General features: G+C 38.5%; 1 protein-coding gene across 3 annotated transcripts in view; it reads left to right on the top strand.

Moving 5' to 3' along the window:
* Nucleotides 1–20,006, top strand: part of adgrd2 (adhesion G protein-coupled receptor D2) — a 65,507-nt gene extending 45,501 nt beyond the window's left edge. For 2 of the 3 annotated variants that reach the window (XM_044026090.1, XM_044026089.1), the window contains 6 exons: nucleotides 9,966–10,007; nucleotides 10,129–10,182; nucleotides 10,339–10,486; nucleotides 14,469–14,527; nucleotides 14,612–14,642; nucleotides 17,559–20,006. In XM_044026090.1, the coding sequence (XP_043882025.1) occupies nucleotides 9,966–10,007; nucleotides 10,129–10,182; nucleotides 10,339–10,486; nucleotides 14,469–14,527; nucleotides 14,612–14,642; nucleotides 17,559–17,566 (342 nt within the window). In that variant the 3' untranslated portion in view covers nucleotides 17,567–20,006. The remainder of the gene's footprint in view (nucleotides 1–9,965; nucleotides 10,008–10,128; nucleotides 10,183–10,338; nucleotides 10,487–14,468; nucleotides 14,528–14,611; nucleotides 14,643–17,558) is intronic. The other variant, XM_044026091.1, reaches the window with a different exon arrangement.
* The last annotated feature ends 4,157 nt before the right edge of the window (nucleotides 20,007–24,163 follow it).

The following is a 24,163-nucleotide window of genomic DNA, read 5'->3' as shown; positions in this document are numbered from 1 at the left end:
CCTCTGTGCCTATTGCATGAGCTTATTTTTGAGGCTGTGGACCTTCTTCAGCAGTTTTGCCCCATCAAGCTCCAAAAAAAGTTTTTGAAAAGGCTTCAAATGTGTTCTTCAGCTGCTTTGGATATTCAAGGTTGAGTGCATATAAGTCCCATCAGCAGAATGCAGGCTTTTGTTCGACTTCCACATCCTTGCATCACTGTGTTTCCCTCAATCACAATACACACATCTGATGGATCCTCCTTGGCCATGACACTGTGCATGACGATCACTTTCATTGCTTTGTTTTGTTGACAACTACATCCCTTTTTTTCTCAATGCTCTGTGACTGTAGGGAAATACAATTTAGTCAAAAAATTGTTAATGGAACTCAGCGATTTACATACACCAAGACTGAATCCCTATAAACTAAAACATTTTTAAACATTTCACAGATTGTCGTTGAACTGCAGTTTGTTAAACTGGTTAGGAGCTCAACTTTGTGCAAAATAAATCAATTATTATATATTTGTGAGAAAAGTGAAACAGCTTGCGTCATTTACAGTATCCAGCAGAGGGCGTATTTTGGAACCAACAGCTCCTCCTTTAGCACGCATAAGCTGCAAAAGACCTGGTGTGTACTCATCAAGCTTCAGCATGAACGTTTCCTCCAAGGAAACTGTTGTTGTACACCAGAACTCTTCCTTGATCTAGTGAGTAAGTAAAGGGGGAAAAAAGGAAATATTAAAGGACAGACCAGATCACAAAGTAACAACATTAATGTTTCTTGGTGGGAAGGATAATTATCAAATATTCTCACCTGAGCCACACTGAATAATGCCGGCCACCTTTCTTTAAACACATTCACAGAGGGGCTGAGGGTCACCACTTCGACTTGAGAAGGTTTTACTCATTTTATCTGCGATTATCTTTGCATTGTTTTTCTTTTTCACATCATCAAGTAATTCAAGCATCTCCTTCTCCAGTGTGTCTTCGCTTTCACCAACAGGGTGTGGAGGGAGGTAATTAACCTCAGCTTTTTTAGGCTTTTTCACAGTTTTTGATGGGCCTGCATCAGCCGGATGCTTCCTCTTCAATGCGTTAATTTCAATTTCCGGGTAAGCATATTTTCGAGATTTTAGTTTGGCACGGTAATTGTGCATCTTATTTTTTATGCACTGTTGCCAGCCATATAACCCTGCAAACGATCCTGGCTCCCTGAGACATGGAAACTTGGCAACCAGAGCTTCAGTCACTGAGAGAACCTGCTGACTTGATGGATAGGCAGAGTAGGAAAAAATCACTTTTGAAAGGTCTTGCATTATTGCTGATTTAACACTGGCATCCCTGAAGTGTCTTCCAGTGGCATGATAGGTTCTGTTTGCGTCTGCGAGGATTAGTTCTATGTCTTGGGAAAACTGAGGTACTTGAAATGGCACTAGCCATGCAGCTTGTTGACATGAATCAGGGAGAATAATGGTGTCCTTGGAACTTGATGATCGGACACCTGCGAGGATGCATCATCATCTGCAGGAGAGATGTCAGTTTCAGTATTTCTTGCAGAATGGGTGTTCACTGAACTCGGAGAACTCAATGTAGATGATGGTTCTGATTCATATACTGGGTGCAGGTCAAGGGTGATGACCGGCTCTTTTTGGATCACTTTAACAGTGGCCTTGTCATGTAAGTCAGCAGTTGATGTGAGACAGAAAAACTGATTGTCAAAGTCTTGGTATAGCAGTCCAATTTCCCCATACAGTTGGAAAGTTCCTCTCAATATGGAAACAAGATCTTCCACTCGATCAGGAATTCCTGTTGAAAGTGTCAACTTTTGAATTGTTGTTTGGGATCTGTTTTCTCAGCTGTAGAGACAGAGAAAGAAAAGAAATTCAGACAAGTTATTAATAGTTGATGAGCTTACTTACATGCTTACAGGTTTGCTTCAAGTTTCTTCCACCCAAAAAATTAATGGAGATATTACATTACATTACATTACATGTCATTTAGCAGACGCTTTATCCAAAGCGACTTACAAAAGTGCATTTAAACATTTGGGTACAAATAAGAGCTAGAAGTAAGTAAGAGCTAAGAGATATTGTTCTGTGGAAATTTAAATAAATAATTTTTGATGGTAATTATTAATTTAAGAAGAGGGAGAGGAGGAAAGAAAGAGAGGAGAGTAGAAGAGAAGATAGAGGAGCGGAGAGAAGAGGTGAAAGGAGACAAGAAGAGAGCATTGAGGAAAGGGGGGAGCAAGCTTAAATCATAACATTCTCATCATTCATACAAACAAGGTGTACAACAATATAAAACCTGTAATAAATAAAACAGGATGCCTGGTCATATAGTTGTTGGTGTGGGCAGCCCTTAAAACTTAGTGTTTTTTGTGAAGTAACTGTTTTTTTCAGTAACTGTACTTGAACACACATTTGATATAACAGAAATAATCAACTCATTACATTTACTCTGATGTGCAAAAAAGTGTTTAAGGGACACCATACGACAATTTGCTGTATTATATGCAGCCAAGGGGTATGTTTCTTTCAGTTCAGAATGTTTAAGGATTTCTGTCTCTCCTGTTGGCTGTATTTTGAAACTCCTCAGGTGTTCACAATACCAGCCACTAAACAACTTCAGCACAAAGACAGGTGTTTCATGCACAATGATGATTAGCTGGATTTCTCCAAAGTCAGGTAGGCCTCCTGTTGATCCAAAGGGCAAAATTACTCCAACCTTATAGTCTGTGCCTAAAACGGTTGCTTTATTTGTCATGTTCACAAACACTTCCGCAGGGAACTTCCTTGCAAAGGAGTCCTTAATGTTGTCTTTTAGAACATCGACTGCCACTTGAGTCTTCTGGGACACTGACAGTGCTGGCCTTTGATTGTTGCAATCATGGGTATGATACGCAATTATCGATTGGTGTTTTCTTGCCATTGTCATGAGTATGTTTCTAGAACACCCAGTCTGCCTCACAATCCTTTTAAAGAACCGGTGTTTGGCTTCAAAACGCATGGTCTAGAAATGTACAAGTGGCCCATAAACAGTTGCAAGCAAAGGGTAGTGCTCAAGAAAGTGGTGTTTTGGTCTCACTTTCTCCTGTGGGAACAGATCCAAATATCTGTAACGGTGCTCTGAAATCTTACTCTGCATGTACCCTATTGTTTCATCTGTGTGGAGGGGAGCCATGACAAGCTCAACAACATCTTTTAGTGACATCAAAACCTCCCAAGCAGGCTCATCTTCTGGGACTTTGTCACCAATCATGAGGGGTATCATTCTCAACAAGCACCACTTTTCGTGTGTATTACCTCCAACACTTTTTCTTGATGTGAAATTTGGTGAAATGGGTGGTGGACAGTTTGTTTTGTCACTCCACTTGTAAGAAAAGCAACGGATGGAATGGTTGAGGTCCTGAAGAGAGATGTACTTCTTCCTGATTAACACATCAAGGCAGAGTGCTATTTCAACAGGTACAATCCCTTCAAGTAAATAATGCAAAGCATCAGGGGGATAACCTGATGTAGCATGAACGTGACTGAGTCTGTCTGAGATGGGACACTGTCTTTTAACTCCACAGTGATGAGCTTCTGCAGGATCAGACACTGCTGCTTTGCCATGCATTTCAAAGCTGGACTTAGTCCGTGGAGGAAATAGTCCTTCTGTTACTTCATGCTCCTGGATCTGTGACCGTTCTCCAATGCAAAAGCGACAGAAATGTGAGGCTGAAAAGCTTTCAACAAACCCAGCTATTGAGTGAGCACCAAGATTGTCAGCGACTACAGCAAGTACAGTGCCCTTGACCACTTTGCCCAGACTTGAAACAAAAATACCATTATCTTCAAATCTTTGAGCAAGAGGTCGAAAACGTTTGTGTAGCCATACTGGTTGACATCATTTGCCTTGCACAAAATGGTTAAGTAGATGGAAGTCAGTGGAGATCTCAATGTGGCAGGTATGTCTGCAAACAGCCAGTACACAGCTGTGACTTTATGCTTCTTGCGGGATGTTCCCAGAGGGTTGCATACTTCAAAGTCATCTTTGTGGGAGTTCACCTTCACACAAAAAGCTATTTTCGCTTAGTAAGGATCCATCATGAAATGATTTGTATCCAGTCGAGACATCAGATGGCTTTTGTTCTGTAGTATTGTGTCTTGAATGGATTTGTTGTTCACAAGTTGAGATAATAATGGAGGATTGGTACATACTGAAATGTTTTTTTCTCAGTACTATGAAGTATGTATTCAACTGGTTCAGTTGGTGAGAGATGCTCCTTTCTAAATTGCTCTCTCTTGAACTGACTGCTTAAAGGCCCATCCACTCGTAAAGCAGCACAGACAGGGCTTAGCTGGCAAAGGTCTTTGACCAGTTCTGATATCACTAAATCTTGAAAGGTACAGCCATGTTTTGTCAAAGTGCTCAGTATAATCTCTTTACTAATAGGGCCAGATGCAGATGCTGTAAGAAAATGAAGTTCCTCCACTATTTCATTTATGCATGCATTGGAGACATTGAAAAAGCTCTCCATTTTCAGGAGGAGCAACCCCACTCTCTTAGTAATGTCTTTTTTCAAGTCATCCTCCCCTTCAAGGACAGAGCCATAGTTATTTTCATCCTCAACAAATTCACTTTCTTCGTACGACTTGTTTTGGTGTTGACAAAAACAGTGGTCTTAAAATCTTTCAATGTATGTGGGTTGTGTTTTCTACTCTTATGGCTGTGAAATGTTGTATATATGTTGGTCTTGTAATCACAACCCTCAAAAACACAAGGCACAGTTTCAAAATGTTTTAGATGGCTGCCAATATGTTTAAAATATTGTCTCTCATTGTCAGAAGAGCACAAGTTACAGACTATGCACATATAGGAAAGGATGTTGCCTGGCTTGGTTGCTTGGGAATGATGCCTTGACAAATGTGTCCTTAATGCACCCCATGTCCTGAAGGTGCAAGCACAATCAGCATAGAGACAGGGTATGGATTGGACTTGACCGAAATGCCCATGTATTAGTCTGCTGTGCTTCAACAGGTCTGATCTTTTTAATGTTGTGAAGTTACACAACTTGCATTTCCAGTTCATTTTTCCATAACTGGGGCCTTTGATTAAGGTAAATACACCTTTAAGGTCAATGTGATTTATTTTATTTAGAAAACATACCAAAGTCAATGTACAGGATACAGCAAGTGGGTGGGTGGGTCTTATAGTGATCTATCAGACTTGGGGTAGGACAGACGAGAGGACCTGAAGAGAGGACAAACATTAGAGAGGGTCCACAAAAAAAGTGACTCTTTTTATGTGTGACCAATAACTGAAAGAACAAAAACACTAAGATATTACACAAGAAAAATTATCAGACATGTATCGAGGCAGACAAATACAGTACGGAAGTTGTTATGGAGAAATAATAATAACAACCAACTAACTATACATTATCCCGCTTATTACATGGCTTACAAGTTAAATAATTAATTGGAAATATAATGTTTATCAAAACACGACTTATATCGATTTATAAATTACAATTACATGTTACGATGTGTGTATTTGTGTTGTCATATCTGTCAGAGGCTCTGTTACAAGGCATTTATCAAACATTGCAATTAGTCTGAAGCTATTTAATGAAGATAGAAATTAAACATAAGGTAAATATCCTGCATATGTTTTCTTTAAACTCAGAGCAGCGTCCCCCAGAAACAACCCGTTATACATGACACTTTATTCACTAAAATAAAGGCATTGCAGTTGCATAAATTAATATTCATGCTTAAAAGAATAAATCTATTAGAAAATTATGAAAATATGTATTGTTTTACTTGACCCAACTCATGAATAACATACAGGCCTGTATCTGACTGGCCTATAAAAAACAATTCCTTTAAAAACTTAAGCACAGTGCAGCCACAGTGGCTGTTTTCACACATACTGGTGGGATACAGTGATACTTCATTTCATCTCACAGCTTGTACACATGTTTGTTTTCACTCTGGTCCAAACCAACTTCTCTGTCAAAACTCAGCACAACTGGATAAGCATTATGTTTTCATGACGATTGACTGGAAAAGATGTGCACTATGTTTACGTTAGGGATGCACCAATTGCCATTTTTTGGGACGATTCCTATTTCCGATTATTCATGAAGTTTGACCTGCCAATACCAATTGGCATGAATTTCATTTTTTCAAACCACTTTACAGCACAGGGAGAGATTTATTTTGTCTGTCTTTTCTTTAACATAAAATTCTAACATAGTAGATACAACTAATTTTTCAGTCATGTAATGTCTGTAAAAGAAATGGAACAGGTTAACAGATAAATAATTACTAACTTTTGACCGGCATAAAATCAGCATATCACCGGTCACCAGTCACGGGCGACCACGTGAAAAACGGCCAATTCCGGTCACCGGCCGATTAATCAGTGCATACCTAGTTTACATGATTATGTACCGATTATAAAAATGAAACTCAAGAAGTAATGCTAAACTTTAACAGACACACGTGAGCAGTACGCAAGCATGCAGGTAGTTCAAATTTTAAGTTCAAGTAATGCCACGTAATAACACAGATGCACGCCGAATACAAGTGACGTGGAATATCTCATAATTTCATAAAATATAGCTTGCATTTGCGCTATTATACACATCAGTAGGCTTATGCAAATAGCTTACCTTTCCCCACGAAGTTCGACAGATGCCGGCAGCCGGAGGAAGTTGGCGGTTGAGATTTCCCTATGTCCCGCTCAGTCAAACCGTCTGACGCATGCACAATTTGGAGCACAGGACTCAGAGCTTCTGGGTATATTTTACCCTATTTTTCTATAAACAGTTGTTACTCTTAATAAATAGGTAGTATGTGTATAATGTACCCATTACTTTGTAATTCCTTGGCTGACTACAATAATCAAGTATATTTTATACAATTGACATATACTATATTTACCTTATTACAGTGCAGGTACTGTACGTCTGTGGGCCATGAAGTCAGAGTCTGAGTGCAAATCTATCACTGCTTACCATCAAGTACATATTTCATAAAAGAGCAGAAATGTTTTTTTTTTCTTTTATGACAAACATAACACATCACAGGTTCATAGTTAAGAACATGAATAAAATATGCTTCTCTTGTGTTTACTTAGCTACAATTAATTAAAAAAATTATTAAGTCAAGAGAAGTAAACAAACATTTTGACACTGGTATAAGGTGACGTCCTTTTGATACACTCATGATGATAATTCATTCATTGTCTACCACTTTATCCTGCACATGAGGGTTGCGTAGCCACACCAGTCCACCAAACTCCAAATAAAAAGACCCTCGATGGGACCGAGTCTTGAAGTCAGGTCTGTACAGTACCATGGTGCATAGACAGGATCAGTTCTTCTATAAACCTGTGCTCAATTTCCTCACCTCTCAGAATACAACAAAGTGCTGCTCAGCACAAATCTCTGACTCTCAGACTCACTTCCTGTAGCTTCCTTCACTTGGTTAGATCACTGGAGGTTTGACTCCACCCACCTGGTCCAATGACAAGTGGGAAACCACAAAGCCCACTTTGTTTTTACTCTCTAATCAAATCACAGGCTTAAAGCTTACAGAGAGAGCAGGCCAGAGGCTGTAACAGGTGCAATTAAAGGGATAGTCAATGTTTGTTTTTTTTTGCTTTTATTGTTGTGGCATCAGTCGATGCTGACTTTGCCACCTTACCAGAAACCAGTCTGAAACACGGACGCTCACCCACGGCTGCCAGTGAGGAACACAAAGAAAAACGGATCTTAGCCATGTATTCTAACAAAATGCTCACACAAAACAACCTTCACCTAGTTAAAGTTAGTTTTTATTAATCCCCTTAGGGAAAGTATTCCTCTGCATTTTGACCCATCCTAGAATTAGGAGCAGTGGGCTGCCACCGGCGACCCTCTGGTTACGAGTCAAGTTCCCTTTCCACTTGGACACGGGCTGCCCCGTTCAGTCACCCCTTTAGATTTTAAACATATACAAACCAATAAAATCTATTTTATTTTTATAGCACCAAATCACAAGCTATGTTATCATCTCAAGGCACTTTGCATATAAAAAATAAACATCCATACTCCACAAAAATATTTGTGTCATATTGGGACCCTTTTCTTAAATAGGACAAATTACCGTGACTTATTTTATTTATAAAAATCATGACAAGAGAGTCAAGAGCAAAAAATATACATATTTAAATATTCAGACATTTTTGACTGCCATTTTGTGCAATAGTTAATATGATTTTGAATAAATATGCCAGACTTTTCCGAGATATTCGTGTTTGAGAGGTGAATTGCAAATTAATTTTTTAAAAGTTATTTAATAAATCCTAAGCAAGAGGCTGGCCAATATTTTGGAAATTTATTTGGCAACCCAAGGCCACATAGCAGAGTAGTGGCTACCACTGCTACCACTTGCTTGCACAAAAACACAGAGGACATTTCTGCATGGAGTTTGCATGTTCCTGTGTGTGGGGGTTTTCTCTGCGTTCTCCAGTTTCCTCCCACAGTCCAAAAAAATCCAGAGGTTCATTGGTCTCTGTAAATTGACCATAGGTGTGAATGGTTGTTTGTGTCTGTGTGTTGAACCTGCGATGGTCTGGCACTCTGTTAAGGATTTACCCAACTTCTCACCCTGTGTTAGCTGGGATTGGGTGAAAAGGTGATGAAAAGGTGAATGGTACAGGAATGTATTGTCATTTAAGGAACCTTGAAAATGTCAGATTGTTTTCAAATCTGTACCTGGTTTATAAATGTGCTTATAAAAGAGGTTTATCAGTAAATTATATATGGTGTTTTATATGTTTAGAACACCATTTTATTGTGCTGCTTTGAGCCCTCAGTTTTCTGTGTAACAGGAACAAATCAATAGAACAGCTTTTCTGTTAATGTGACGGGCCACTACTCTCTCAACACAATGAAAATAAATGTACAAGTTCTGCTGAAAGCGGCTCAGTTCTGCACTCAGTGACTTATGTACTTATATATAATGTCTCTATATGGTCTTGATGAAGGTTTTCTCTTCGATTACCGGGATGACCTTTTGGTGGTAGTTTAGGTTTTAAAGTGAGGTTGTATGAGGTACTGACATGAATTTGTTAAGCATTGCTGCTATCATGATAAACACTCTGAGGGTTAGGGTTAGATATTTTGAAGGATTAGGCGCATGGATTTACAATATATATACACATATAAAGGTAAGAGTTTTTAAATTACAAAAGGGAGATTATCCAAAACAAAACAAATGAAATATTATTTTAATAAATGTTCTTTAGTTTCTCTTACTATTATATTGTTAAACAGTGTGGAATTTATTAAAGCATAATTAAGAGCTTTTAAAACAACTTAATGTTTCAATTAGGCTCAAAACTGAAACATAAGCTTCTATGTTAGGTTCATATTGTACATCCAACGAGTACCTCCCCAGTCATGAACCTCAAATCACGTCACTGAATTACACATGGAGGCAACTGTGGATGAATAACTCGTGTGTGCCAAGATGTTTGATATGGGAAAAATGAGTGGTTTAAAAGTGACACAAATTTCAGTTTAAATGAGATTTGCATCTATTGTGGTGCCATTTGACCTACAGTATTCAACTGTATCCAATTCCTACTGCAGACTGCATGTTAAAACAGACAATGAAGACTGATTTTTCCTCATCCAGTTTGGATATACAGCATTCTGAGTTTGGCTGATGTTTGAGTGCCACTCCCTGCTGCATCTAACTGAAGTCTGTGCCAGAAGGGAGTAGAAAACCCACACAGATAGAGAGTATAAGAGGGAATTTTTGCAATATGTGGTTCTCTTTTTATATAAACTATTTTGTTAGTCTCAGATGTCAGAGCAAAGCACCAAATGGACTTGGTGAAGATTTATATTGTCACTAAAAGCAGAATGCATTAAGAGTGCTATTTGTTTTTCCTTCACATTCATGCTTTTGTTGTGTTTGTTTGTTTGTGTCTCCTCTCTGCAGGGCCTGTACATCTTCTTAGTGTATGCTGTTTACAACAGTGAGGTAAGAAGGCATTCAGCTCTGTCACTACTGTGGCAGAATATTAGAATGTAACTTTCTGCAGTACGTGAGGCTTCCAGCCTTTTAGACAAACCAATGGGTGTAAACACTGCTTCTAATTTAGGTGAGGAATGCTATAAAGAGGATCAAAGAGAAGAGAAAGGCCTTATCTTTCACGGTGAGGAAGAAGCACACATGGATCAGGTCCATGCAGAAAATATAATTCAACATAATACAACCCACATATATATTTTATTGAAACTTTTCCTTCATGCATTTTATTTTTTTTCAGGATATTAGTCAATTTCACAATTGAGTTGTGATTTATTTTCAGAACTGTTCCCAGCCAACCAGCTTCCTGCCTTCCCAAAGGGCACCAATAACTTCCTCCTGGTGCCGCAGTCACCCAACCTCCAGCCCTGAGACCAGCGAGACCTCCGGACCCCCCAGTTCAACATCTGCCTCTTTGGTCATCAAGAATGGTAGGGCTTCATGACCAATGCTCATTGATATTAACTTGAACATTACAAGTCAGCTATATCTGACTTGTAATGTTCAAGTTAATATCAATCAATCAAACGTTATTTATAAGCAGGGACGTGAGGTCAGAGCCTCACCTGTCATCATGAAAGGTAAAAAAATAGTCATAACACAAAATAAATGTGTCCTCTTGTCTGTATATTTATTTTCTGTATGATTCCAGTAATTGTACATCCACTATCTACCACTTTATCCAATATGTACACAACATGTTTGTTCACTGTGATTCGATTCCAAGTTGGGGTGTGGTGATATCAAGTTCAAGTGCTAAAATGCAAATGATGTGCACATCATTTCAATGAGATGATCGTATGTAACAGGAGCATGTGACCATAGATTAATATGAATAACAATCCAACCTGATGTGCTTGAATAATGAGTGAGTGACATAGCTTTGTGTATGAAGTACTGACTGTGATGCTAATGATTTAGCAACTAGCTGAGAGTTAGCACATCATCAGCTCATTCAGTAATAGACTGATTCATCCACACTACATCACAGAGCCACTTAAATGTATTTGATTTGATATTAGGAATATATATATATATATATATATATATGATCCTTCTAACTCTTAAGTATATTAACTTTCTTGTTTTTCATTTTTATGAAATGTAAATTCATATTTCGTTTTATTTTTCTTCGGGAACCCTCAGGGTGCCTAGACCTTTTATTGATAAACATTGCTCAAACTGCTACAATAGTTTATGTCCTGTGGGCTAACAGATATCAGATGTCACTGACAGCTGGTGCGGACACAGGAGTGTCTCAAAGTTATCCCAGAGGGATAACCACAAAATCGCAATAGTGATAGATAGGAAAAAAAGGCAACAAAACTGTATAGAGCCACTACAGGGTTCCTTAATGAAATAAGGCAATAAAATGATTAGCTAATCCACCACCGCCAAGCGGCTGACTCAAAACCAGAACTGTCCAGGAGACCCAGAAAACACGAAACGAAAGGCAAAGACCTTTGATAACCCAAAAGGCTGAAGTCACAACAAACTGCAGCACCACAAGTTACACAAAGTCCTGAGTTTATAGATACTCCAACAACTTAAGACGCCACAGGGAGAACCTCTCACTACCTCTGAAGGTGGTGACAATGAGTCGACACAGAGGGTATATGAACACTCCCCACACCTGGGCTTAATCAACGCCAATCAGTGCCACACACCTGATTGCAGTGAGTTGATTCTCCCACCACTCTCACAGAGCTGGAAGATTGAGTGCCCTCACATGGAGAACAGTGAGGTGATGGTGTACTTGCTGCTTTTTGTGAACATGAGCCATGTATGCTTGCTGTAACGCTCTTGTCAGTTATTAAAAATGCCGAGTTTAATACTTGTGTGAATAGTCATGCTCATGACTCTTCCAGTGACAACAACACTATCTGCTAATCAGTGGCCGGCAGTCTGTTGATGTCACATTTTAGTATTGTTTCAGCTCACTTGGAACCTCGCCAGAGCAGGTACCAAAAAAGCATCAGGTACCAGGTACTATTCCTAATGGAAAAGCAAAAATAAGTTGTCGAGACTCAAGTCGAGTGGGACCGACTACTGCTAAAACTGCATAATGGAAAAGCCCTATAAAATTGTACTAAAAGATAAACAGATAAAATGGAACGTAGTAAATCTATACATAAAAGTAAGAAAGCAAATAAATAAAAGTAGTACTATAAGCAATGGAGGATAAGATAAACTAGAGCATGGTCAAATAAAATGAATCGTATAATAGAAATTACGAACAGAAAAAGAGACTTAAGGTTAGAATAAAAATGTTTGGTGTTGGTTCCTAAAATGAAGGAAGAAGAGTTCATGAAGGCAAAAGCCAGGGTGAAAAGGTTTTGCTTTTCAAAACAGCAACAACAGGATCACATGTTGCCATTGTACATTTCTGCACACCAGTGATACAGGTGAGGTCATGGGGTCCACCACTTAACTGGGGTCCTTTTTTTATAAAATGGTGATAATAACCATTTCCTGCTTATGAATGTGGTTAAGCTTAAGTGAAAAAGCACCTGTTTAGGACAGGACAATATAAATAAAATATCATAGTTTTCTTATCTTGTCAACCGTCCCCTGTGATTGGCTGATTAGATATTTGTGTCAGCATGCAGTTGAATAGGTGTAACTAATGAAATTCCCACTGAGTGTAGATGACAAACTGAATCTATCTGAATGTTACATGTATTTCATTTCCATCTGTTCTAAGAAATAAACTTAATAAAAACTGGAATTTGGAGTAAAGGTCACGATACATGATACATTATATCACAAAAAATGGTCTGGAATCTTTTCCAGGTAGAAAAATAAGACTTTGTGTTGAAAATTATTGTGGCTTAGTAGATAGAGCAGGTCATCATCAGTTTGATCAGTGGCTGCTTTATACTGTGTGCTCAAGTGTCCTTGGGCAAAACACTAAACCCCTAAATTGCTCTCTGGTGATGGGTGTGTGACAGAAAATAGTGCTGTATATACTGTAGATACACTTGAATGTGAATGTATGAAAAGGTAAAAACTGCACTGTAGAAACTGAATGCAAGTCTGTGTAAAACACTATGAGTGGTCATTAGAAAGGCACTATAAATACATACCATGTACCTCCATAGTTGTGCGGGAACAGAAACTGGCGAGTGTTAGCTTGCTGTTTTGAAGCTTATTTAAAGTGGAACCAAAGTAAACAATGAGTCTGAGTCTGAGGAATGAGTCCAATGCTTAATTCCCACACAGTGAAATTGTATGTTATGTGAAAATCAAAAAAGTCTAGTCAGGAATTTACCTGATGTCCATCCATCCATCATTATCAACCGCTTATCCGAGGTTGGGTCGTGGGGGTAGCAGCTCTAGCATGGAGCCCCAGACTTCCCTTTCTCTGGCCACATCATCTCACTCTGACTGGGGATCTCCAGGTGCTCCGAGACCCTGCCACACAAATTGTCGACTCATTTTCATGCGCATTTGAGAACATTATTAAAGTTTTAAAGGAAGTTTTACAACTTTAATAAAGTTGTAAAACTTTATTAAAACAACATGAGAACAGGTTTGGTGGAGCCTGGATAATTGTAAACCCAACACAAATGCAAACAATACTAAATAAATAAAATAGAATTATAATTTTATTAGATGTAATTTTGAAGCTTTTTATCCAAGTAATCTCAGGTAATTCTTCATATTATTTCATTATTATTTTTGTGGATTAAAGAGAAATTTTAAGAAACCACTTCTTACATTGTTGCAACTATTGTTGTAGAAATAATATCTTATTTGACAAATTAAAATCATATTCCAGGTTTGTAATATTTAAGGAAAATAGTTTGTCTTTCCATGTTTGTCTCAGTATAAGACACATCACATTGACTCCAGTATTATATGAAATATTTACAAAAATTGACATCTTTATGGACTTTTGTGTGGGAGAGGAAAGAGTTTACAGACATCAGTTTCGAATGGAAAAAGTCTGTTACAGTGAGATAAGATATTGTAGACTCAATCAGGCATAGTTTCTAAATAGAAAAAAAAGGACCCCAGTTAAGTGGTGGCGGTTTTATTCTGTCTCAGGCTGGTTCTTGGTCCAGAGGGCACTCACACCATGGAATGTGTCAGTACCCCCAGACAACCTGATCAATCACTTAAATGGATATTCCATTCTACAATATGTTTATTATATTATAATTCTATAATAATGATACTACTGTTTCTGCCACTCGCGCGGTCCTCCATGACTGTGAATCGTGAGGTGATGAAGCTGAACAAAGGCAGAGAATTAAAGTTTCATATTCCGAATTCATATAATTCACAATGTTTGTTTTTGTATGTACTTCTTTTTTGTATAACATTTTCTTTGTATTGTTTTTTTACTGTTGCTTGTCTCAAACAAATGTCTTAGGTCCTTAAACAACCTTGTTTGTTTTTGTCTTTCAGAGAGTTTCAGAAAGGACAGCTTTGTGAGTTTCTCTCTTAAACCTGCATCAGGGAACCAAGTAAGGAACATGTACAGTTGTTGCTTTGTCACCGTAGAGTGTGTTGCCATACATCATACTCAGACTCTTTGTTTTTTTAAAAAGGTGGTGCAGCTGACTGCATTCAAACCATCAGGTACAAAGTTTTTTTTTCTTCTTTTGGCTTCTCCCTTTAGGGGTCGCCATAGTAGATCATCTACCTCCATCTTGTCCTCTCCTTTGTGTAGTCTTCTGTCACACCAAATGTCCTCATGTCCTCCTTCACAACATCTATGGACTTTCTCTGTGACTTTCTCTGTTCTCTTTCCTCCCACCCAGCAGCTTCATCTTTAACATCCTTTGTTCAATAGAATCACTATCGCTCCTCTGCACGTGACCAAACCATCTCAACCTCAACTCTCTTGCACACAAAATAAGTGAAACACAATTTCTATGCAAAGTTTAAGATTTATAAAAACCCAACAGCAGAAAAGTTGCTGTCCTTAAAGGAAACTGTGACCCATGCATACACACATAAACAGGAGAGAGGAGAAACAACTTATAATTATTTAAAAGGATACCACTGTGTCAGATTTGTGACCCCAAAAAAAATGGGACCCCAAAAATGTAAACTCAGACAGCCAGGTAAAAGTGAAAAAAAAAAAAAAGGATTTATTCCCACACCAGAGGTGCTAACAAAATAACATAAACAGGCTTACGAAAGCCACAAAAGACACCAGGGAAAAAGTCTGGGTTGAGCAGGTCTGGACACTGCAATAAGAACAAAACCAAAAGCGAGGCACTTGCCCGATAAAACTTGATCACAAAATAACCACACGGAAGACTAGATAATCTTTTCACCAGGGAACAAATAGAGTGGCACTTTCTCTCTACACAAACAAAAGATCCGACCCAGTCTGGAGCAACAGGTGCACTTAAATAGTAGCAGCTCAATTAACCAAAATCAGGTGCAGCTGTGCAGGTGAATCAGAGTTGCTGCTGCTGCTGCCCCTCCCACACCCAGTCACAACATTTGTATTATGAAGAATGAGTCAGGATTTTTGGACTCAATTGCAGGAGAACAGAAGCAGGTTTCAACAAGGTTTATTTGCTTGGATAAGCAAAATGAAAAGTTGACCAGAGGTCAAAACAAAACTCAGGGAGGGAGCAAACAGGCTCAAAAAACTACTCAAAAACACAAAAAATAAAACTACAGCCTTGCTGTGAAAAACTGAAAACAAAACGACAGCCTTGCCGCGATACTAGCATGAACGGGGAAACTACGAGGCACAAATGCTGGAATCAGTAACTTGGTCTTCTCTGAATACTCATTACTGACAACTGACGAGGGGAGAGTGAAGCTTTTTAAAGGTGCAGGGGTAATTATCACCAGGTGCAAGTGATTACTAATCAACAGGGTGTGGTGAGGACAGAGACAGTGAACACAGACAGAGGAAACCCATCACCAAAATAAAACAGGAAGTGACATAACAAAACCGAAAAATCCTAACTACCCACACCAACTAAACTAACATAACTGCCGCTTTGTGACAGAATGCTGCAACAATGATTAGATAATACACTATATAGGTCTATTAAAACATATTATTATCATTATTATTATTATTATTATTATTATTATTATTATTAATAACTGAAGCCACTCATAGACAATGAAATGGGGAGGGAATAATAAGGATGTAATCATTATGCTATTTGGTTTTCAACATAGTTGAAAGAAATAGAAACAAGTTATACCTATAAAGAAAGAACTATATAATAGGGTAATAATAATATATATATATATGTAATAATAACCATTTCCTGGTTGTGATTAAGCGCAGAAAGCACCTGGTTATGAAAAGAATGATCATGGTTTCACTGGATAGTTTTGTGTAAAAAGATAATTGACTATGTTGTCGAGCAATATTAAGGGTACGGTAGGTGGGAATTGTTTGGGCGGCGATATTGATAAAAACCATTATTCCATAAATGGTTGCAGCATAAGAACACTGAATCAACTGAAGAAACTTGGCTTAAAAAAGGAAAGAGACTAAGGCCCTATTCACACGGAAACAGAACATAAACAATGTTTTTCTTTGACTTTTTGAAATAGACAAGGCATGATTTTGGGGAATGTCTTCTTCCGCATGAAACTCCTCACAGTAAATCCCTTGGTCAAACAGGGATTCAAACTGGTGACCCTTATGCTGTGAGGCAACAATACTAGCCACCATGTAACCGTGTGACCCACCTCTCTCTTTCTCTTTTTTAAAATCTGATTTTAAATTATGAAGGGAAAACACAGACTAACAAAGCATATAAAATAAAACATTAAACCAAACAAAATGAATGACATATATTTCTTAGTGACATGGAAGATGATGGATCGTGTTTCCACACATTGTTAGAGTAATTCTTGGATATTTCTTTAAGGCTGTCAATGTTTGTAGAACATATTGTCCATTCACGGGCTCAGTCTAAACAAAAAGAACTTGTGCACACAAGTATAAGAAGGGAATTGGTCAGAGCAAAAAAAAACAAAAAAAAAACTAAAGCAGCAGTAGATTTCATTGATTGTCTCCTTTTACCTGTGTAAAATGCAGCATTAGGCCAGTGTGAAAAACTGCCCCCAGTGTCTTTTGTTGAATTGAATGTGCAGGCGAACACAACAGATGGTCCCCCATATTTCCATAGGGTTAAGTCACTGTCACTGGCTCTAAATTGCCTGGCATTTGCAAGAGAAAAGTTTGAAAACACACTCGTTGAACGTTTTTCCATCTGCGACAAACGCCTGAGAGACGTCTATGTGCTGAGTGCTGCTGCTGCTGGGTGGTCATTGTTGACCACCAAGACAAAGGGGAAGTTCATTCCCTTAATCAGGAATCGACAGAGCTGCCTATTCATGCTATCAGCCATTAAGCACTCCAACACCTGCTCTCTCACTCTCGCCCTCCCTTCCATCTTGTTTTTCCTCCTTCAAACACAAATACTCTGTGATGTAAAAGAAAACATCACACATCAGATTAAAACCAGAGTCATAGCTAATGGCTTTCCCTTTATTTAACTGCAGGCTGTTGAACTGCCAGTGGAGGTGGATCATGTTACTCAGCTTGGAGAGAAGGAAGAACTGGACACACACAATCCACAAATCCCACCTGAGGAAGTGAATGACCGACACACCCACTGTGCTGGGCAGTCAGTACAAATCAATGTCATTTTTATAGGGATAGTTCAGGTTTTATGAAGTGTGGTTACACTGTGAGGGACACCTAACTTGAGACATGGATGCTCACATAAAACATGGCTGCCAGTGGGGACACAAACGCACAAAAACATTTTAATCACTCAACACTCTATGGTATCTTGAGAATGTGTTTTATTTACTCATTATACAACAGTTTGCACACCAAAGTCCATAGAGTAAAGCAGTGTTTTAGCTCACAGGGACACAGGTGCTGCTGGATTCTGCTGTCTTGTTTGGTAAGTTTGTGTGAGGTAAATCTGAATGAAGGATTTCAAACACTGAAGTCACAAAGTAGCACATTTGATTTTACCAAAGGTAGCAGCAGTGGATCAACAGCTTATGTATGCTGTGTAATGTATGTACATGTAAAATCACTCATTTTCGGTATGGACTTTGGTGCAGGTTTACAATTTGCTGAAACTTTGGTTTCCTCTTGGACAAAGTTGTCTAATGGCGAGAAAAAGTGGTGAATATATTCTCAAGCAGAAGTGAATGTTTTCGGTGTGCCATGCTTTCACTGAGAGTGAGCAACAGTGTCTTGGTCTGTTTTTTGGTGCAGGGGGTGAACACAGTCGAACCACACTTCAAAAAACCTATACCATCATTCTGTGTACTGTTCTGTGTACATCCACAGACCTCACTGTGAACTGGTTGCATTGGAGCCTGTACAGTAGACTAGAGCTATTTCCATTAAAAGTATACTCAGTAGATTACTCTTTGTAGTCAGGAAATGCATTTTGAGGTACAGTGTATGTGCTTCAATAAAACTACACTCTACGCACACTGAGTCTGTCAGCGTAGATGTATGTGTACTTTTCATTATTATTGCAGTAACTATTATTGCTCACATGCACCCACTAAGGACAGAAGTTGATAGATATCCATTAAACATGATCTTATCAGCACATATAGATGAATCCAGCAAAGTACCACAATACACAAGCCAGCAATACAGCCATCCCTGCAATTACTGGCTTCTCTATGCGATTTGAATGAACACTTTACCTTTTCATGTTGTTCCCTTATCTCCTGCTCCAACAGTAGCGATAAAATCAATTTTTGTTGTAGAAGAAAAACACAAACCTTTACTTTATAAAGAATGTCTTTGAATGACAAGTTCCTGGGTCAGCAAAAACCAGCGTCCTTCCATCCATCTATCCATTTCCTTCCTCTTTATCCTCCACATGAAGGTGATAGAGGGAGCTGGAGCCAAAGGCATCATGGTACACGTAGGACAGTTCACCAGTGAGAAGCAGCATGTTCATCATTTTTTAATCTACTGTATATTGTATCTGCTCTGTAACATCAATTACACTCTTCTGTCAGCAAGCTAATAAGTTACAACCACATCAGTTTATGGCATAGTACTTTATTTATTGAATTGCAGTGCCGTTTAAGTGTCCCCTTTTTTGTATTTTCTGCTAAATGTGATATGTTTTCTGTAACTTTTGAATAATGCTCTCCCAAATGTATTTGTAGAGAGCCACAAGCCATTAGATAAAGGGAATAATTTGCAGCTGGATTTGTCTATAAAACACTTAACTCATTTTAATATTAGTCTTCTTTCTCTTTCTTCTGACCTCATGCTTTCAAACTAATGGTTAATGACATATTGTCCTATAGTCATCGTTTAGATTTTAGGCCTTACTGGAAAGCGTCTTTGACTCTCAAGAAGGTCACCAGGCCTTTTTGTATGGAGTTTGCATGTTTTGTTTCTCCATGTATGCGCATGGGCACCCCGGCTTCCTCTCTCAGCCCAAAAACCTGCAGATGGGGATTAGGTTAACTGGACAACTGAGTTAACTGGACACTATTCATAGGTGTGAGTGTGATGGTTGTGGGTTATTCAGCTCATAGACCGAGGCAATTGCTTTGCTTTTCTTGTTGTAAAAGCCCTGTGTTAAACTCAGCAAAACAGCAGTACATACGTCTCTGTGCCTCTGCTGCACGCATGAAGTGATGATGTGTAAAGAAAAAAACATACACTGATCTCCTACAGTGTTGTTAAAGTCAGACACGGCTAAAAAAAATGGCTGAATGATAGCTAGCTAGCTAGCTAGGTCTTTTATAAAACCTGTTGAAGGCTAAGCTCGAGTTCTTAGCTACAATGGATGAATTGTATTATATTGCAATGTATGGTATGAACATGGAAAGTTGAGTTCATTGTTGCTCTACCTGAACGCTGGTAGTCTGCCAGAAAACAAATGTTGCTGTTTTACTTATCTGCAAAATATTTCTGTACATTATGTACCAAATAAAATGATTGAATCACAAGTTCTGGAAGATAGTTGCACATGTGTCATATCAACATGTTTTTACATTTGTGATGTTGCTAAAGTCAGACTAAACAAAACAGCCAATTGATAGCTACCTAGACAGCTGTTTTATATACCACGTTCAAGGCTGTTGGGAATAATTTCTGTGACACAATTGTTTGTCTGTGAATGATATGAAAATGCAATGGGTTCATTGTTCCAACTTATAGATAACATTCAGCCTGTTTGTTGTTTTCTGCTATTTTGCTTTTCTGCAAATCTTATTATGTACATTATGTGCACAATAACATGCATATCAACACTTTTGTATTTGAGACCAAATTCTCATCTGCTGTATATTGGTTGGTGATGGCAACAATCATTAATGTGAGATGTCTGCCAAGCAATGAACCACCGTAAAGATCAAATTGTTGAGTACAGTGTTTTTCTGGACGTTAGATTGCGATACTATGAGAGAAAAAACAGGATTGTTTCCTAACTCTAATCTGCATATGCCTGAACCTTCCCAGTCAATGGTTATCATAATTCTCATTTTCTAGGAATTCTGCCCCAATCATATTGATTTTACACATATGAATAACCTTTTTTTTTGTCCCGAAAAATGAGCTCACATGCATCTATATCTAACATACATTATGATCCTGGTGACTGAGTTGCAGCAGTACAGTCACTAACTTGTTATGCTTTTAGGCACGAGGCTGGAGGACTCAAATGCACGACTCAAAGTCATTGATAAGTTTAACAAAAGTTTATTTCATAAGAATATAAACAAAAAACGCTCACAAGGAGGGTCAAACAAATCTCGACTCGAGTAAATTAAACCAGGGAAACATGAACAACTAGCTATGAACAAACTTGACAACGTAACAACAACCAAACAAGACGAACTGGCAACATGACAGGAAGACCAGGACTATTTAAGCAGTGGTAACAGGTGAATACAATCAGGGGCGGGGCAGACAATCACCGTGGCGGGAAATCAAACAAGGGAAGGAAGTCAGGTTCTGAAACGAGAGGGTAAAGGTGAATACAAAATAAAACAGAAGGTGCATAAGTAAACAAGACATGAGTGTCTAAACTTAACAAACTTGACGTGACATTGCATAACTGTGCTGAATCTTTATTTATATCGTCTTACTATGAGCTCAGAATCATATACACTGAACAAAAATATAAACACAACACTTTTGTTTTGATCCCATTTTTCATGAGCTGAACTCAAAGAAAGATCTAAAACATTTTCTATATACACAATGAATCCATTTCGCTCAAATATTGTTCACAAATCTGTCTAAATTTGTGTTAGTGAGCATGAGATAGAAAACCAGTCAGTATGTGGTGTGACCACCATTTGCCTCACGCAGTGCAACACATCTCCTTCGCATAGACTTGATCAGGTTGTTGATTGTGGCCTGTGGAATGTTGTGCTGCCCTGAACACTGGAAACTGGGATTAATCCGTGAATAGAACACCTCTCCAATGTGCCAGACGCCATTGAATGTGAGCATTTGCTCTCTCAAGTCAGTTACAACGACAAACTGTAGTCATGTCGAGACCCTGATGAGGACGACAAGCATGCAGATGAGCTTCCCTGAGATGGTTTTTGACAGTTTGTGTAGAAATTATTTGGTTCTTCAAAGCGATTGTTGCAGCAGTTGTCCGTGTGGTCTGCAGTTGTGATGTGGTGGATGTTCTGCCAAATTCTCTGAAATGCCTTTGGAGATAGCTTATGGCAACATTCGATTCACCGGCAACAGCTCTGGTGGACATTCCTGCAGTCAGTATGCTGACTGCTGTCTAATCAGCATCTTGATATGCCACACCTGTGAGGTGAGATGGATTATCTCGTGCTCATTAACACAGATTTAGACAGATTTGTGAACAATATTTAAGAGAAATGGTGATTTTGTGTAAATAGAAAATGTTTTAGATCTTTGATTTCAGCTGTTGTTCAGTGTATGTTCACATTATCAATCCTGATTTATACTGGGCTGTGGAACTCTGTCAAATGAGTGTAAGAAATGGACGGAAAAAAATTGTCATACCAATTTAGATTTTTGATTTGATTTGATGGCTCTGCGTCCATGAAGATATTTTATTTTTGTTAAGTTTGTTAAGTTTACTCACTCATGTTTTGTTTTTATATGCACTTCCTCTTTATTTTGTATTCACCTTTCCCACACGTTTCAGAGACTGACCTCCTTCACACCATTGTGATTGTCTGCCCCGCCCCTGATTGCTTTCACCTGTTCCACCTGTTTCTCCTCAATTTTATCCCCTGTCATTGTCAAAGCGAAGCTAAAGTAGCACAGATTTGGACACAACTAAATAAGAATGAGACAATGTAAACTGATAAGTGAATGTTCCTGCTGCTCCAGAGAATTCAAAGTTAACTTTTGTAAGGTTATTAATTGTCAAGTAATAACTGCTGACACATGTGAAGCTTTATTTCTTTGAGTTTTATTGGTTTGATGCTATTACAATAAAATATATTTAAAGAAAACAAAAAAGCTTGGTCACTGTCTCTTCACGTCAGGTTAAGATTGGACATACTGTAAACTTACAGGAAGGAAAAAAGGTGAACAAAAACAAAGGCAATATCAAGAGAATCAGTTCCATACAGTAGCACTTTGACCTCGACAGAAAGCGGAGAACTTTTTTGTGGGTTGAAATGTATCTTCGTCTTGCAGTAGATATTCACTTCACAACATAAATATACTGTACAGAGTGATAACATAGCTCTCTCAACTGTGTGTCTGACAGAGAGACACAGACATTAATTTAAGGCCAGTGGAGTGATTGTCTACGAAACCTTCAAATGATGGTCTAAATGTGCCAAGGTTGATGGATGAGCATAGAAATGTCCACAGTGTGCACAATATTGTCACAGTTTGTCCAGTGGCATTGAACATCATTGTCATCATCAGGAGGAGGCGAAAAGCCTTTACAAAGGGATTTCATACATGTGGGGACAAAATACACTGATGCTACTTCTCATTGCAGCCATAGATAAACACTGACTGCTAAAAAAAAATCACAGTGCAGTGTAGTTGTATTGGGTGCCTTCAAATGAGAATCGTCAACTAGGGATAGGCATGAGCTGGGACAGAATATGAGCCAGTAGCCTCTGGGCACACTGGAAAAGAAGGTTTTAAAGAAAAAGCCACAACTCAAAAACGTCCTACGTTAAATGTTATGAATATGACATAAGGGAAGTATTTAATTGTACTCATCATGTGATCACGGTAAACAACACCTCATTTGAAGGCACCAGTAACTTCAGGTTTGGTATCAGGTGTGTAGGGTTGGTAAAGGCCTAGGTCTGATGAAGCTTCATATAAAATCTATTCAATATGTCAGTGGCCAGTGATGGTTATATGAATCCCCCTGACAAGAACAAAGAACAACACTGTCTCTGCAGCAGTAATGACCAGACCACTGTTGAAAATGTGTTGAAAAGTGACACAAATGTCAGAGTGACATGGCACCTTTGTTTTCTTCTCTAAAGACACTTGAAAATAAATGTCAACAGATGCATCTCTGGCGTTGCTCTGTTTTTTATTTTTTTCTTGTATTTTCTTTTATGGTGAACGTTTAGAAAAAGAAGTGCAGGGATACAAGCAGAGCTAGTTCAGGCCACAGTGTGTTGTCTGTCTTCATCTAAATAGTACATAGATAATAATTAAAATAATGATAATCTTGGAGTCATTGTTTTGCATCTGATGTTTGCACCAACAAATTATCAATCTTTACCCTAAACTTTGTTTTCATCTGAAAATGAAAAGTGCACAATAGCTCACCTGGCAACTACACAACTGATGTTCCCATGCAAATAGTCACATTCTGTGCTTTGACAGGAAAGTCAGCCCACTGAGGACCAGATATAGCATTAAAATTCCTATCACTTTTGTATGCAGGTAGCAGCTATGGACAGCCCATGTTGTGATTCTGCACTGGTGGACTCTTGACCTAAGTCAAATATTTTGCAGGGCAAACGTGGCCTTCCAGAAAATGTTGCTATTTCACCATTCTGCAAAAGAGCACATTGTTAACAACCTGTAGCTCTCCACCGACTGTAGTTGACTCTCAAGGGCAGTTTCAGTCATTAGGACACACTGGATTTACAGTGTGCACTGCCCACATTTCACACCACTA

The sequence above is a fragment of the Solea senegalensis genome, linkage group LG5 (genome assembly GCF_019176455.1).
Source record: "Solea senegalensis isolate Sse05_10M linkage group LG5, IFAPA_SoseM_1, whole genome shotgun sequence".
Classification (NCBI taxonomy): Eukaryota; Metazoa; Chordata; class Actinopteri; order Pleuronectiformes; family Soleidae; genus Solea; species Solea senegalensis.
Note: the sequence above shows the minus strand (reverse complement) of the source record. Positions and strands in the feature narration are given on the sequence as shown.